The following is a 17,234-nucleotide window of genomic DNA, read 5'->3' as shown; positions in this document are numbered from 1 at the left end:
AACATTTACTGGAATTTATCTGCATGTTATGTTAATCTTTGCCTTTTTTTACCTCCAACCATAATAGAACTGAAAATGTATCATTCTGTTTTGCTGGTTAATTTGACTTACTTTTCTTAGAAGTCCTTGTGAATTATCGGCAGACTGGGTATCAAAAATGTTAATAGTGGTACATGTAGATCAAATATCTTGCTTGCCTTTATGCCATTATGCCATTATGCAAGTCTGGAAATCTCCTTTTAAAAGTTAGTTTATAAACATTGTTATTGATCTGTCAGGATGAATAAGATCCCTTATCCTACCTCCATGATAAAAATAACACAAAAATTGAATTTCCCTATTTGCCCCCCAAATTCCTTGTATTTGTTTTGTCTGGTTGTCTTAATTCATGTTTTCATGTCAGAGTCAGTTTAAGAGGCCTTGTTGATGATGAATGTCGGAATCTGCATCATTCTCATAATCTTTTTATAGAAATGCACCACTCACCCATTTGAGGAGACCCTTTGTTATCTTTATCCACATTTTAACATGGTAATTGATCATCACACAGCCTACACTGTGAGGATCTGAAAACAGTACTGTACATATACAGTTAATGTGGAGCGTTGTGGCCCAGTGGATTAGTCTTCGGACTTTGAAACAGAGGGTCGTGGGTTCGAATCCCAGCCATGGCGTAATTTCCTTCAGCAAGAAATTTATCCACACTGTGCTGCACTCAACCCAGGTGAGATGAATGGGTACCCGGTAGGAAGAAATTCCTTGAATGCTTTGAGCGCCTAGGCAGCCCAGGTAAAGCCGGGGTAATAATAATAGCAGGGCCCGCTGGGAGAACAGTTTTCGGAACTGAAGCGGCTTCCCTGGGTAAATATACCTGTATTATTATTATTATTATTATTATTAATGTCAGGGATTATTAGTTATTCCATCATAACAAAGACAAATAGTGTAGTGTACCGAAATAATAATTTGAATTTGATACAAATCATTTTTTTTAAATGATAGAAAAGGAGAAGGGAGTACAAAATGATTATCCCTGGACCCTGGTCCAGGGCTCGCAAAAAAAGAAACTTTTTACGCTGTTACCCAGAGCATGGAACAATTACAAAGTCTATGCATTCCTCTGGGCATTTTAATAAAGAAAATAATTCTATTTAATAGACATTTGGAAAGAAAAAATACTCAAGGTAATCCCAGGGGGGCCTCTTCCATTGACGAGTGGATACTATGCGCGACCATGGGGTTTTGAAAAGCACCCTAAACAAGTATTTTCCATATTCTGAAGATGCACCCCTTAACAAGTATTGGCATGTGAAACCCTACCCTTAACAAGCATTGGAAACGAAATGATACACTTGGTAAGTATTCCCTGAATGACCCCCTAAACAAGTACAGCAATATTTTAATTGTTATGTCACGGTCTGGGTGTCACAGACGTCGGGTTTACCTTTACCTTCATTCGGTTTAGTACGGCCCCACCTCCCACACCTCGTGCAAATCAGACTCTAAACACGTACTGTAGTGTTGGGGCAAAAAGTACATCCTTTATGAAACATTTTAGTATTTCTTATACCCTCGCAAATTTGACCGTAAACACATGGCTTTCCTTGCGAAATATGCCGGTATAGGCCTACCCTTTTTTCATTATTTTAGTGTTTTGACACCCTTATTATGTTACATATACATAACGTGCCCAATCTTGAAAAAGAGACCCTTTTTACATGTTTCTTTGGTCCCCCCCCCCTGGGAAGGGTATACAGTCAGCTATATGTATTAACTGTAACCATGGACCTGTCCATGATCAAACAGAAATAATAACTATTGGTTTGGCTTGAAGGTTGAATTTACACTCAAGTCACAATACATGCTTCATTTACATTAGCTCCTGTTATCCTGGATTTACTCTTTGATCTTTATGTACAGCTCAGATATTATGAATAGGGTCTATAATAGGTATTCAGCTGGAAATTTCGATTGTGTTTATCACTATTATTTCTACTCAAATGGCGGCTTTATTTAGGATTGGATGTGGGATTTGAAAGCCCCCATCTCTTTTATAATATTGAATAGGGATTGAGCATTTGAATGTTGTTTTGATGGATTTTAATGTGTTTATTGGGAAATCTGACTATGTTTGTCATCTGAGGTTTGGGATCAATTGTATGTTTAGCTTTCAGTATGTCATTGGAATACCCCTGGGAAGTTTTGTTGATAGTATCGGATTTGATCCAGAAAGGATGTGTTCTGATCTCTTCTAACCTTCTTTCAACCAATGCAGAGGAAAGACAGACTGGGCCACATAACACATAACTTTGAGATTGATTTGTAGAATTGATTGCCTATTATGACCTATTCTGAAAACCAATCCTATAATCAATCACTATAGTTGTTGTGTTACATGGTCCAAGCATGTTGTTGATGACAAGGTAGTGTTATCATGCAAGATGTCATGTTACCATGGTCATAAAGTTAATCTTTTTCTTTGTTGAAAATGCGGAAGTTACTCTGGAAATGAGAAGGAGCAGATATGAAATTAAAACAAAAACACAGAAGGAGGAAAATGACAGGATGATAAAGAGAGGGAGTGAAGGTGGTGAAAAGTTAGGAAGGATCAGGAGAAACATGGGAGCAAAAATAGAAGAGAGAAAGAAGGAGAGTGGCGAGCAAGGGAATGCAGGTGGGAGGGGGAGAAGGAATGGAAGAAATGAAAATTGATGAAAATGGGGTTAGAAGTGTGGACAAGGAAATTTAACAGAACACTTCAATTAAGAGGGAGAGTAGAAAGAAGGTTAAGATGAAGAAAAAGTGATGGAGAAAGGCAGGTGAAGGTAGATTATTCCCCCATAAAAAAAATCATTACTATTTGGCATGATCTTGAGAACTGGAAATAAACAAAACAGAAGATTTGGAGATGGAATGCACCATACTGACAGATTTAGGGCATGCTTTTTTTTTCAAGTTTAGTCAAGAGGCAGAAAGTAAAAAATAAGATATAAAGATTTACATTTAATCTGTCTGTATGGGTTGCAAACATCCAAGATTTTTTGGAGATAGGAGTGACAGTGATTGATGCAAGCAAGTCATTACTGTCCCTATAATTTAATGATCCCATTGAATCATACATGTAGCAAAAACTTCAGAACTGTCAGAATTCATTTTCAGGAAAAATAGTACATCTGTCAATGCAAAAAAACAAACAAACATTAAAGAGACATTCACCATTTAAAAAAAAGTAATCAGAAATACTAGCATTCACATACCGGCCACACACACACAGGAATGTACAGTACAAACCCATCCCTGAGTGTACACTCAAAATGGGCACAAATAGTGCAATCGTGTCCTGTGAATGTTAGATCTCCATTTCTATACTTTTTTTAGAGGCCTCATATTTATTTTTTTGTGTAAACTCCCTCAAAAGTGTAAGTTTCGTTATTTTTAAGGAAAATTTATGATAATTCCAACTTATATGATTAAAAAAAAAGAACCTGGCTGTTATTTTGAAAAACAAACCAACCTGGCCAATTGTTTTATAAGGAAAAAAAAAGGTGGCTTCCTTCCCTCTTTTTGCAGTGTTACCTTAACATGATTCCAATTAGTAAATTTCACAACTTGATCACATGCCCAAATTATGAGGTGTGATACTTTTTGTTAAGCACTTAGGGAATAACAGCAGATGTTACTATAAAAAATACAACAAATTGTGTGAATATGCAGGGTAAACACAATGGTATGATAACTATAGCCAAGCTCCATCCAAGAATCATTGATTATACATGTAGATAGTAGATTAAAGTAGTTACATGTATGCACATGTGTCAGAGACAAAAGTATCATAGGAAAAAATTCTGAATAAGCTGGTGTGGCATTTATCCGCTTTCTGCCAGACTGTCACTTCGCTCCTCGCCAAGTCTACCACTTTTTTCATTCATCATCGTTGGCAGGTACAGTATGTGTTCCATTACATATTTATATATTTTTTTACTGAAATCAATTCCCTGGTTGGTTATAATTTTAAGCAGTTATAGTGATGAGCACATCATATAAAATGATTAGAATAGTCCTTCTTTAATTCCTAACGACACAAATATTTGTTGACAGTGTAAATCCAATGAATTCTGTAATGTTGACATGTGACCTGGCTGTATTTGCACAATCTATTTACAAAGTAAATGACACCCCGTTGGTTACTCTATTTCATTGCAGGCCTTTAAACCACATGCGAACAACACCACAATGTTATGCATACTGTACATTAATATTGACAATTCTGTTATATGGAATAAAATAGTGTTCCTGTGGACTATATAATTTGATATCCAGCATGTATACATTTCTGCTTTAATGTTTAATCATTGTGTATAATCTATAATGTATGTTGGGGTAAAGCAAAGGCTTGTTTTTTCCTCTTGTGATTTGACTCTAATTATTCTTTTATCATTAGGCAAGCTAGATGTAGCCTACCATCATGCTCAGAATATACCAACAAGCAATAAAAGACAGAAAACAAGTTTATGCTTGTTATCTACAAGCGGAGCATAACCTTTGATTGGTCATTTGACCATTTAGTGTTATCACATTCAACGGTTGATTCCAAGCCCGGGGGGGCCACTTACATTGACGAGTGGATACCATGCACGACCAAAAAAACACGTAAAAGGATGTATTTTTCAAGTTAGGGCACGTTACGTATGTAACGTGATAAGGGTGTCAAAAACACAAAAATATTGAAAAAAGGGTATCTATTTCGCTCGGAAAAATATACGTGTTTAGGGTCAAATATGCGGGGATGATAAAACAAAATCAAAATGTTTTATAATGGATGTCCTTTTTGCCCCAACACTACGTGTTTAGAGTCCGATTTGCGCGAGGTGTGGAAGGTGGGGCCGTACTAAACCAAAATAATGGTGTGTAAAGGTAAAACCGACGGACCCGTGACATAAAAGCAGGGTAAGCCGGCTTATTGTGGTGCTAGCACCACAATTGCGGTGGTAAGAGATACAGTGTGAAACGAAACAGGGCTAAGCAAAAGTGGGGCTATGCATTAGCCAATCACAGAAGTCGAAATTGCACGTTAATCGCGCTCTGTATGGTAAAATCATCAATATATATGAGCTGTGTGATTGCCCGGGGTTAAGGCGTTAACCCCAGCTAAGCAAATAGTATGGGGTTAAGAAAGACAGTGTGAATCGAAAAAAAGATAGTATGGGGTTAAGGATAGTCCGGGGTTAAGGATAGTATGGGGTTAAGGAAATGCAGTGTGAAAAGCATAATAGTAACGTACTATTTACCATGCTAGCCCACTTTGCTAAAACGTAGTGTGAAAACGAAGTGGGCTAAGCTTAACCCCGGGAAATTGGTGGGGCTAAGGCCCCCCTTAGCCCCACCAATTTCCCGGGGTTAAGGAAAAAAAGTACAGTGTGAAAAGCATATTAAACTATTATTTTTACAGCCCAGAAATGAGAATGAGGATTTGTAAATCTATCAATGTTACCAAATCTCTTGTAATTAAATAAAATCCCTTGTAGTCCTTTAAATCTTTCCCTCTATCTGAATGTTCACAATAGTATCATGTTGATCATTCTAGCAGTGTAAATAATACTACATGAATGCTTTGGTTGGGGAGGGGGGATGTAGGTTGAGCATAGAGTATTAGCTGTTAGTCAGGGCTTGAGACCATGCATGCAGAGTTTTGTGGCCGGGTATTGTATGCTCTCCATGTTGCATTCGTGTGTATGCCAGCAGAGAGTAGGGGATGTTACTTTGGCAAGCTCTCAAGTTCTGCCTCTTGTCAGATCAGGGGAATTCAGTTCTAGGTAGTGTGAAGTTGTTCAGCATCAGCCAGGACGTGCCAAGGGTTTCAGAGATTTCTTTGAGGATCAGGTAATTGGGATTGACACCTTGGGCTGACCCGAACCTTTAATACAGTTAGAGAAAGATGCCAATGGTAAATACAGCTGTCTTTGAGATGGTGTAGGTGAGGGGGAATGAGGAGCTTGATAAAAATGCCTATTGCATACCATGTACATTACTGAATTGATATTTAAAAGAGAGGGCAACAAAGAAAAAGATAGAAATGGAGAGAAGAAGACGGGAACAAGGAGATATACATGTCTTAATATTTTTTTCTAGTTCTGTCTTTTCCATTTCCATCCTTTTACATTTCCTTGATGGGATAGAGACATTTCAGGGCAGTTTTCATATTCATAAACATCAACACATGATGGGATCGGACACTTTTGCTTTGGTATTTTTTTTTCACTGTTAGACAAACTTCAATGTTTAATGATCTATTGCTTGAATTCTCAAACCGTATCTCGGAAAAACATGGTCTAGTGGTTCTGACTCATCTTTCAAGGAGAGACATGGCTTAGCAAGAATTTGAATTATGCTCCACTCAACCAAGATGAGGTGAATGAATACCCAGCAGGATTAATTCCTTGAATGCACTAAGCTCTAAAAACAGCAGCCTGACTGAAACCCAGGTACATAATGATAATTGTTCGCCTCAGAATAGATTATAGTTGAATGGATGATAAAGGCCTATTTTCATTTCTAAAGCAAGGGCTAATAGCCTTTACTGCAGTTAAAGTAAGTAGCTTAATATAGTCCTCATCCTCTGATGTCAACTCCAAGTTTCTCTTTTCACCTTTTCTTAGATAACTGAGATGGGGAGAAAATACCAATGGTGAGCTGATGACGTACCTACCAAGTGTAAAGTCCTTTTCCAAGGTAACTGCTTGGAAGCACAGTGGAAGCCTCCATGGGACACAGGGGACCTACCAACCTCAAGCAGTTCCACTGCTGCCCTTTATACTCTGCCCCAGGATGAGGGTGCTCCTTCGATTACAAACATACACAGTGGCAATTGCTCTATCAAGCCTGATCTCAGTCACACTCCTCCTCTACACAGTCAGCAGTGGGGGAATCAGAGCAACTGTCAAGGGAGGATCATTGTTTTCAAACTACCATCAGATCAACCATCTGGAGCATGCAGTAGAGACACTGAAGAGCAAGCTCTCAGAGGCAGAAGCCTATGAGAAGGAACTCCTGGGGAAGATTGAGGACCTGCAGGAGCAGGCCAACTCTGAACATGCCAGCACCATTCAGGTTCGGGGGAATGATGAACGAAGTGGATGGGAAGGGGTTGGAGACTCACCTGGTAATGCCCGTGGTAATAATGGCAACCAGATCCAGCAGCAAATTTACAGCTGCAAGCACACAGACATCATCAAAGTTGGTAAGACGATTGGACAGGGCCACACCAAGGTTGTCCAGGAAGGGACATTGCTTGGCCGGAAGGTTGCAGTCAAGAGCGCCGGGATGCAAGTTAAAAGCGTGAAGGATTGTCTTGAACGGGGTATCTACCACAAAAAGGAGGACTGTCTCCTTCTAGCTATGTATAAAGTACTGAAAGAAGCCATGATCCTTCGTCAGGTCAGGCACCCAAACATAGTGAAGCTGATAGGACTATGTGCTCGTAGTGAAATTGGGAGTCCAAACATCAAGGAGAGGGGTATCACCTTGGTCGTAGAGCTAGGGAGACCTGTTCATCTTCATGAACTGGTTGAAGAATCTTGGGCAAGGAGAGTCAAAGTAAGTTTTCCTCTAATCTTGATCTTTGCGAATGATAAGTTCCTTTTTAGGGTGTGTTTAATGTTGATTTTCAAATTTAAACAGCAACAGGAATCATGATTGGAAACACAATTACAAAATACAGAACATAAACACAAACACAACCAGGAATGTACCGTTCAGTGTCAAAAACATAAAGCTGATTATTTGTTGATCCTCTTAATTTCTTGCTCTCGTTGGCGCAGCTTACTGCACAATTTGACCAATCTCAAAAAAGGCCAATTATGGCACATGTTTGTTTAGGCTTTTACTTCGGGAGAAAATTTAAAGACGTTTGAAAACTGAATCGTTGTCATTGTCGCATTTCACTGCATTCGCGATGCTGAAGGTCCTACAATCTGAGCTGATTGCGTTTCCAAATGAACCTTTTTCGGTGTTTAAATCTTCCTCCGAATCACGATCTGAAAGACGTTGACTTTAAAGGACAAGTCCACCAAGCATAACACTGAAAATTTCATCAAAATCGGATGTAGAATAAGAAAGTTATGATATTTTAAAATTTCGCTTAATTTCACAAAACAGTATATGCACATCCTGGCTGGTATGCAAATGAGGAGACTAAGATCTCATCCACTCACTATTACTTTTGTATTTTATTACATGAAGTATGAAACATTCTAATTTTCTCCTCATTGTCAAGTGATACAACGATTAATTCCTCCCTGAACATGTGGAATTAGTATTGTTTAATACTATATGGTTCAGTCAAATTGGTCCTGATTGTCAAATCCATAAAAAAATGAAATATTATATAATTCAAACAATACAAAACAAAAGAAATAGTGAGTGATGGACATCATCGACTGACTCACCTAGTTGTGCATATCACTGTTTTGTGAAAAATAAGCAAAAAATTTCATAACTTTCTTATTTTACATCAGATTTTGATGGAATTTTTCAGCACTATGCTAGTTTGATTTTTCTCTATTCAGGTCGGCATTTTCCTGGGGTGGACTTGACCTTTAATGTATGCGTCTTAGGGTTGGGGACATTGAACACACCCTTTGCTTCTCATTAATATCAACATTATGTAATTGTATTTTCAATCATGTTTCATGTTGCTCTTTAAAGTGAAAAATCAACATTGAACACACCCTTTTGCATGTTATTGTCCATAATTTCACAAAAATTCTTTGTCATTGTTTTAAAAATGTATATTTTTCAGTAAATAAATATATCTTTCCTTGAAAACTACATGTTCATGTAAGAACATGTAACTACAGTACCGTTCTTGGCAAGCACTGGTCCATGTTTGGATGATTTTGATGATGATCTTTTAACATGGACCTACTTCATTAATTACAGCGAAGGTAGCCTGGTTTGCTGCTGGAGATGTAGCTAAATGGATGAAGAGATTTCCAGCTCTTCTCGAACATGTGAATACTTGATTGCAAGTTCCTGTATTTCCATGAAACCATCATCATTTTCTGTTCTTTGAAGAACTGATTATTAAAAAAGAAATGTCCATGTTTGAAGTGCATGGATACCTGTATGTAGAACTGTCAAGTTTTAATCATTAATCTTAGATGAACAGTAACTGTTTTTGTCTCATTGCTTATTTCCCCTTCCGTCAAAATACAAAATTTTGTTTCCTTTAAAGTCAATTTGATTTGTGTTCCTTAACGTGACTGGCCTACAAATTTTGCTGACTAGTTGGGTTTAATCTACATACTGTGCAGATTTAATATGTTTGGATTCAAAACAATTTTGAACTAAATTTTTTTTTTCTCTTTTATTGGTTGTTAGTTTTTATGTCTGGTAAAATACCCAGGGGCTGAAAATATGTCAGGTGGATAAAAACGTTTTTTTTTTCTCACCTGCATAGCAGAGTGAGAATATAGGCACCACTGTCCGACGGCGGTAGCGTCAACATCAAATCTTAACCAAAGGTTAAGCTAATGAAATGACAGCATAACTTAGAAAGTAAATGGACTTAGAAAGTATCTGAACTTAGTTCATGAAACTTGGCCATAAGGGTAATCAAATATTACTGAACATCTTGCCTGAGTTTCAAGTCACATGATCAAGGTCAAAGGTCATTTAGGGTAAATGAACTTTGGCCAATTTGGGGGTATTCATTGAATTACCATCATAACTTAGAACCATCATAACTGAATATGAATGGTGTTTTTTTAAAATAATTACTTTATAGTAGTTTTCAAAGTCAGCACTGTTGCTATATTGAATCGCATAATGCAGGTGAGACTGCCAGAGGCACTCCACTTATTTTTAAAATCGACCATATTAGATTAAAAATAGCCTAAATTACTACATACTGTATGCTTGGTTCAAGGAGAAAATCTTGTTTTCATCTCCCTATTTGTTTGCAGAAGTTTAATAAAGATTGTATAGCACTGGCTCAACACTGTGAACTTCTGTTGACGTTAAGTCCGTAAATGGACATTAATTGATTCATGTTATTTTAGTTGAATGATATGCACTTTACATAATTTATTGTTTTTAGCAATGTTAAATAATTTATCATCATTCCTTCAAAATGGTTTTGATAAACATGTGGCCTACATGTCCATAAATTCATAGCTAAAAAAATTACTTCCCTTCTGGTGTATTAGATGGAAAATTGTTTCTTTCTCTACAATTTAGTCTCCATACCATCAGAGACTTTAATAGAATTATTGGAACTGGTCCAAGCTTAAATGAAAACCGATGCTGTCTGATGTAAGAGCAAAGGTACATTATTTCCTTCCATCAACAATCTGTCAAACACCAGGGAGAGTCATACAATCCCTCACCTAATTTGAAAACCTGTTACAGGTTAAATTCAATTTTCATTTTTGAAATGATGTGCCCTTTTCAAAAGTTTGTGCTCTGTATTTTTGTTATTGTAGATGTAAAATAGATTTACATGTAGCGTCATACAACCAGTAAGCAAAGATAAATAAATGCTTGCAAAAAGGAAAATGTTTTGATTTTTGCCTTGTCTGCTAGCAGAGCAAGACTATCTAGGTGCCGCTTTTCCGACGACGACCGTCAATATTGAATCTTAACCAAAGTTAAGTTTTTGAAATGTCATCATAACTTAGAAAGTATATGGACCTAGTTCATGAAACTTGGACATAAGGATAGAACATTCTGCTGAGTTTCAGGTCACATGACCAAGGTCAAAGGTCATTAAGGCTTATGAGGGTCAATGAACTAGACCATGTTGGGGGAATCAATATCGAATTCTTAACCAAGATTAAATTTTTGAAATATCGTCATAACTTTAAAAGTATATAGACCTAGTTCATGAAACTAAGACATAAGGGTAATGGTGTATCACTGAAGATTCTGCCTGAGTTTCAGGTCACATGACCAAGGTCAAAGGTCAATAAGGTCAACGATCTTTGGCAATGTTGGGGGTATCTGTGGAATTGTCATCATAACTTACAAATTTTATGGATCTCGTTCATGAAACTTGGACATAAGAGCAACCATGTATCCCTGAATATCCTGTGCATGTTTCAAGTCAAATGACCAAGATCAAAGGTAATTTAAGGTCAATGAACTTGTTGGAGGTATAATTAGTTGAATTGGCATTATAACTTAAAAAGTTTACGGATCTACATGTAGTTCATGAAACGTAGGCATAAGGATAATCAAGTATGAATGATTGTTTTGCACATGTTTTTTGGTCCCATGATCAAGGTCAAATGTCATTTAGGGTCAGTAAACATAGCATTTTATCATCATGTGAATGGTGTTTTTTATAAATGATTATTCATATTCGTTTTCAAAGTCAGCACTGCTGCTATATTGAATTGCATAATGCAGGCGAGACTGCCAGAGGCACTCCACTTGTTTATTGTTGATATTGATTTTTATTTGAATATTTTGACATTGAAATTTATATTTATTTGTACAATTTAATACTCAAGATTGTCATGACCTTTACTGTTACTAAATTTGGTGCATATTTTCTTCAAAATTTTATTTTTATTTTTTTTAAAGTTTAAATCAAAGATTGATATATATATTTTTATGCGATATAGAACACCAGTAAAACAAAACAGTTCCATCAAAATAAGATATTGATATATTTTGTTTTATAAGATATTTTTAATATCAAAGTTTGCTTATTCCAGGTTGCTTGAAGTTGCATGTACCTGTACATCTATTTCAACATGAACACATAATTTCCCTTTGTGATATAATTTACTTTTACAAAGATAACAAAATTTTACAGAGATAAATCTTGGCCCTTACCATATACATGTAGGAAGCCAGATGAACATTTTTGTACATATACATGTATTTTGCTAGCTTAAAGTTGTCATTTTAAAAAGTTGGAATCAGTCATAATCTTACTGAATGTGAAAATAAATAAAAATTAGATAAAAAAAAAGGATTTCTTATCTCTTTTTTGTTGTCATATATTTTATTTAAGACTTTCGATCAGAAGATATTTAAGCTAACATGATGTGGATTTATAGTCAAGGAGAGGGTTTATTTTAGAATTAAACTGAAGCATTTTCAATTCAATTCACTTTCAATAGTGTATACATAGTTCACATTTCCTTCACTGGCTTTTACATAAATTCTTATACCCTATTTTTGTTTACTCATTTATTTGTCACCTCCTCCCAGAGATATGCTTTAAGCAAGGGATAATCCGAATAACAAAAACTACAAATCCTAGAGCATAACAGACAAGTTTAATACCATCCTTGATGCTAAGCAAGTTAACATTCTTATGAAATCATCACAGAATTTGCCTCATTTATTTCCTGTGTTGAGTGATCCTAATTCAAATTCCACATTTTTTTTCCATTTCCAAGTTCAGGGGAAAATTGACATTTCCTTTCTAAAGCAACTTGTTCTTGTAAAAATTCAGGTACACTCACGCATGCTGGGTTGGAACTACAGTGTATTTGAGAGAGAACAGAAACAATTGGAATAATGTTTCTACTGTCATGGTGTGGAGTTTTTTTTTAATATGAAAAATATAGGCACTTTTCAAGTTGCTAAATATATTTGATTATTTAAAAATAAAAAGGAAATCCCACAAAATGTGTAGCAAATAGCAACAGTTATGATTTCTGGTGTTCCCCTTAAAGTACCCCCTTGCCCCTACCATTTGTGTACTGTATAACGCACAAAGTAAGTTCCCCTTCCTTCCTGCTTCCCTATTCCTGGTTTCCTCTAAAACTGGTGTCAAACGGGGTCATAGTTTTTGTAGCTGAAAACTATTGTTTACCAGTCGCCATTTTCATTGTAATTTTGAATTTGATCATATCAATGTAAAGGATTGGCTAATTCATCTTTATTCACCCCCATCCCACCTTTAAATCTGTATGATAATCATAAACCTGTCTGCAAGATATCATTTTAAAGACAGGAGAAGGAGGAGGAGGAAGCAGACTTGTCATGGTGAAACCCATCCTTCCTCTTTACGATCATCAACTTCTCAGGTTGAAAGAGCACCCATAGAATTTAATCTGAAAGTTCAGGAATATTTGTGTACAGTACATGTATTTTACATTAGAATAAAAACCCTATAAGGCTAAAGTTCAGGCATGCAAAGATGCAAGGTGTCCTGTTGCATTCACAGGTTTTATGAAAGCCAAGATTTTAAAAAAATTTCAAACATGTTTAGATTTACTATGAAGTTTAAAGTTTTGCTTGGAATATTCCTGTTTTTGGTCAGAAACTAGCGAAGTAAAACCTTATAGTTGCAGTTTCTATATATTCTGTTCACATCCTAGGCAAATAAAAAAAAATTATGAAATTTTTGCAGCAACATCATGGATTTGTTCTCTTGAACAGTGGGGCAATTTCATAAGATATGTACCTCCGACCCCCTATATGTGAGACCTTCATGAAATTGTCTGTCTCTGATTTCTTGTTCTTTTGAAAGTCCGTAATGTTCTCAAATGACCATGACTTGGTCAGTTCATTAAGTGTGAAGTAAAACTGTCAAGAGAAAAATGGGGATTGGATGTACAAAAAGGTTGATCATTTTATGGAATTGCACAGTGGCATAAATGAACACCCTATCAAAATGGGCTTTTTTTATTACATGTATATTAATAAGGATCATAGGCCTACTTATATTGAGATCTTGGTTTTATATGACATGCATAAACAGGGTATCTGTAATGCTGGTCTATACTTCTAGCATCAACAACTATGAATTGATTTGTTTTGACTAAAATTGACCAATGACTTGGAAATTCGTGACTGAAATTTGCAACTATTTGCACATATTCCTGAATTTCAGCATGTGAACTCGTGCTCATTGGAAGAAATCTGAGAGTGAAATGATATGATTTGAAATTCAATAAACATGATACATAAGTATCTCACTAAATACATGTACATACACTGTAATGTGAGCAATACACATGAACTCAAATTTTTAGATATATTGACCTGAAAATAAAAATTTTGTAATCTTGAACATGAAATATATCTCCCATGAATAGGAGAAAATTAGAATCATGATGCAAATCAAACCAAACTGTATTTTAATCTGCCTCACATGTTACCTGTCCCTGTCTGTGTACAAGTGATTATCTGTCTTTCTAAACTTGATGATGTGTAGTCGGTTATCCAATTGGAATGATCCCGACTTGGTGTCTAGAAATTATATTAAATTATATCTTTGATCCCTCAAAGATAGAATTTTGTCTTGTTAGAAATAGAAATGAAAATCCATATTTTTGAAAATGAAAATCCATATTTTATTGTTCGAAATAGACATGAAATGAAATACTTTGAAAATTTGCTTTGCCCAATTGATCGTGGGCCCGGCAGCCGCAGCTGTGCAGCGCCAGATCGACGAGGCTCTATCCCTTTAATCGTTGAACGCAAAACAGGGTAGCAGCAACTCCCATCTTTTAACGTCTTTTGGTCTGACGCGGCCGGAGTTTGAACCCCCGACCTCCCGGTTGTGAGACGGATGCTCTACCAACTGAGCCGACACACCGTTAGAGTAAAGACACTTCATTAAAATATAATGATCTAATTTTTTTTCATTATGAGATAGACAGAACTTGAAACATTTCATTATATTTTGGGGAGATATCTTAATAAAAATAAAAATCAGTGTTTACTGTTACTTCACTTTGAAATCATTAAAAGTGAAGTTTTAAAAGAAAACCTTTTTAGAGCAAAGTCTAAAAAAATTAATTCTTAATTCTTGGATCAGTGTTTGGATTTGCTTGTATTTTTTCAATTGAACTCAATTTAATTCCATTGATTCAAACTTAGGTTTTAAGCCAAGATATAGGCCTGCATGTTTTATACATGTACAGCTGTAAGCAAAGGGGGGGGGGGGTCAACAAGTGCTTTCCTTTCATTTTGCTTCACAACTCAATTGGTAAAATCATAAGAATATTAGGCAATTAAAGATTAATTTGTATTATTCGTAAAAAAAAAATTAGGAAATGTTATCAACTTATTTATTTCATAGCTGTTTTGGGTTACTGATTTTTGTTTAGAATTTCATCCATAGGCAATCCTGAAATATTGTCATTTTACCTGGATACTTTCTGAAATGATATACAGGAAGTGAAATGTTTGTTTGATAACCCATTTCTTTAATCCAATCTCATATCATGATTCCATATATCCTCAAGTTGAGCCAGATCTAATTTCTGAAGTTTGATATCGGTCTTATATTTGCAGTATGGATTAATGCATTCTGAGATACATTTCATGTGTTCTGTATTTTGTGACCCCAATCCAAGGGTCACCAAGTCATGCAAAGTTTGGAATTTGTTCAACACCCACTGGAATGAAAAATGAGTTTAGAAAAGAGAAATGAATGTTTTTTGTTTACATGAACTTGTCAGGTTTTATTTTGTTTGGTTCTTCTGTAAATAATTGATGAAACAATTGACTTTTTGACCTGTATACAATTTTGTGTATCATACCTTTTTTTTGTTTTAATTGAAATATATTTACTTTGCATTTATGCCTTTGTGTCTACTTCTTTCTTTGTTTCATATATTATTATCAAATATTTTATCTTTTTAACTTTTTTTAATTGATGTGGCTGTTGATAAATTTCTGATGCAGTGGTTCTCATGAAATTATAACAAAATCAAAGTTGTCTTCAATTGTTTGGTTTAGCATTCTTATCTTATTATCTCCTTGCTGTTTAGCATGTGAGATGAAGAGAAAGTTATTGAGTCAATACCAGGTGGTCACTGCCATTGAAGAATGGACAGCATCTCCAAGAATTGTCTTGAAATGAGCACCCTTTTAAGGATTCAATGGCAGGCCACTAAGACACTCTCAACATGGATTTTGTGCGGATGACTTAGATTTGCTCATTCAAAAACAAGGATTTTTTTTAGTGTTCCAGTTGCTTGATAAAATTCTAGAGCACTGGCAGTGATTACATTGATATAAAACTATGCCTAATCCAAATCCTTTGGTGTTCTCTTAAGCACGGACTGCGGAACCAGGGAAGGGGGGAGGCTAGTTGGTTTTCAGCCCCCCCCCCAACTTTTTTCCCAAAACCATACTAATTGGTGGTGGTGATTTTTTTACCTGACTGCTAAGAAAGCATGAATGCTTGTAAGCAAGCAACCAGAGGACCGACGGCTTAAGGTCCCCTCCGAAGGACCTGGTACTGAGGATTAATGCCTTACCAAAGGGCACTAGCGCACCAAGTGGGAATCGAACCCGGGTCACCGGAATACGAGTCCCCCGCTCTACCGACTGAGCTATCGCGCCTACATGTACGAAAAGGTAAAAATGATCATCTGATCGTGATTTTTTGCATGGTCAGCCACCCCACTTTCAAAACCGTTCCTCGGCCCCTGGTAAGAATGGTACTAGTTAGTGTATTTCAGGCTCATACAGACAATACGTATAGGCCAGCAAATAGGTACCTCATCCATGAAATTTCTATCTTATTCTAGACCATACTTTCCTCTTCTATCTTCCTATAAATGTAGTACTGCATCGAGATCGGCAGACTTCTGCAATATCTTGAGGATTCCCCCATGGGTAGCACAGCTATAAGTGACTTCCGGGACGAACAGTTTGTCATGGTGGATGGCGTCCTCAAGTTGTCTGATGTAGATGATCTGAGCAGCACAGAACCGGACTGTGATCAAAATATGGAGTGCCTGGTCAACGGAAAATCAGCTGGTTAGTTGAAATCCTTTCTCTTCATTAAAAGTATTGTTTAACTTTGTGAGCAGCCGATTAAAAAAATTCTCAAACCAAGATGAAACATGTGTACAAGTGCATGTATTAGAACTAATAAACCCTGAAAACAACCATTATTGAGAATGAAAAGCTAAAACTACAAGGCAAACCCCGATTTTGTAAATAGGCGTCTATAAGACGCCTAAATAGTACACATAAGTGTATGGGATGAAATTAAGATGGTGTTTTCGGTCACTTTATATTTAAATTTTTGAAGCACTAAATAATTATTTTTGAACGCAATTTTTTTCTGGGCTTCATTTTTGTAACATATCACAGACACAGGTGACAAGTGTGACCTTCTAGCTCAGATTTTTTAAAAGTCAAACCAATGTTAACCAATCACTTTAAGCAATAAAAGTGATTGCGATGGCGAGTTGGGAATGATTTCTACAACATAGAAACCCTATTGAAAATGCCCGTCAAATCACAATGAA

The 17,234-nt window shown here is 36.2% G+C and overlaps 1 protein-coding gene across 7 annotated transcripts in view; it reads left to right on the top strand.

Moving 5' to 3' along the window:
* LOC129254837 (extracellular tyrosine-protein kinase PKDCC-like) overlaps positions 1-17,234 on the top strand; it is a 59,429-nt gene that overhangs the window by 27,501 nt on the left and 14,694 nt on the right. For 4 of the 7 annotated variants that reach the window (XM_064109307.1, XM_064109311.1, XM_064109318.1 and 1 more), the window contains 2 exons: positions 6,657-7,593; positions 16,542-16,737. In XM_064109307.1, coding sequence (XP_063965377.1) covers positions 6,694-7,593; positions 16,542-16,737 — 1,096 coding nt within the window. In that variant the 5' untranslated portion in view covers positions 6,657-6,693. Of the gene's footprint in view, positions 1-3,769; positions 3,942-5,648; positions 5,945-6,656; positions 7,594-16,541; positions 16,738-17,234 lie in introns of those variants that run through there. The other 3 variants (XM_064109332.1, XM_064109324.1, XM_054893374.2) reach the window with 3 other exon arrangements.

This window comes from Lytechinus pictus, chromosome 2, assembly GCF_037042905.1.
Source record: "Lytechinus pictus isolate F3 Inbred chromosome 2, Lp3.0, whole genome shotgun sequence".
In the NCBI taxonomy this organism is placed as follows: domain Eukaryota; kingdom Metazoa; phylum Echinodermata; class Echinoidea; order Temnopleuroida; family Toxopneustidae; genus Lytechinus; species Lytechinus pictus.
This window is presented reverse-complemented; position numbering and strand designations above follow the sequence as displayed.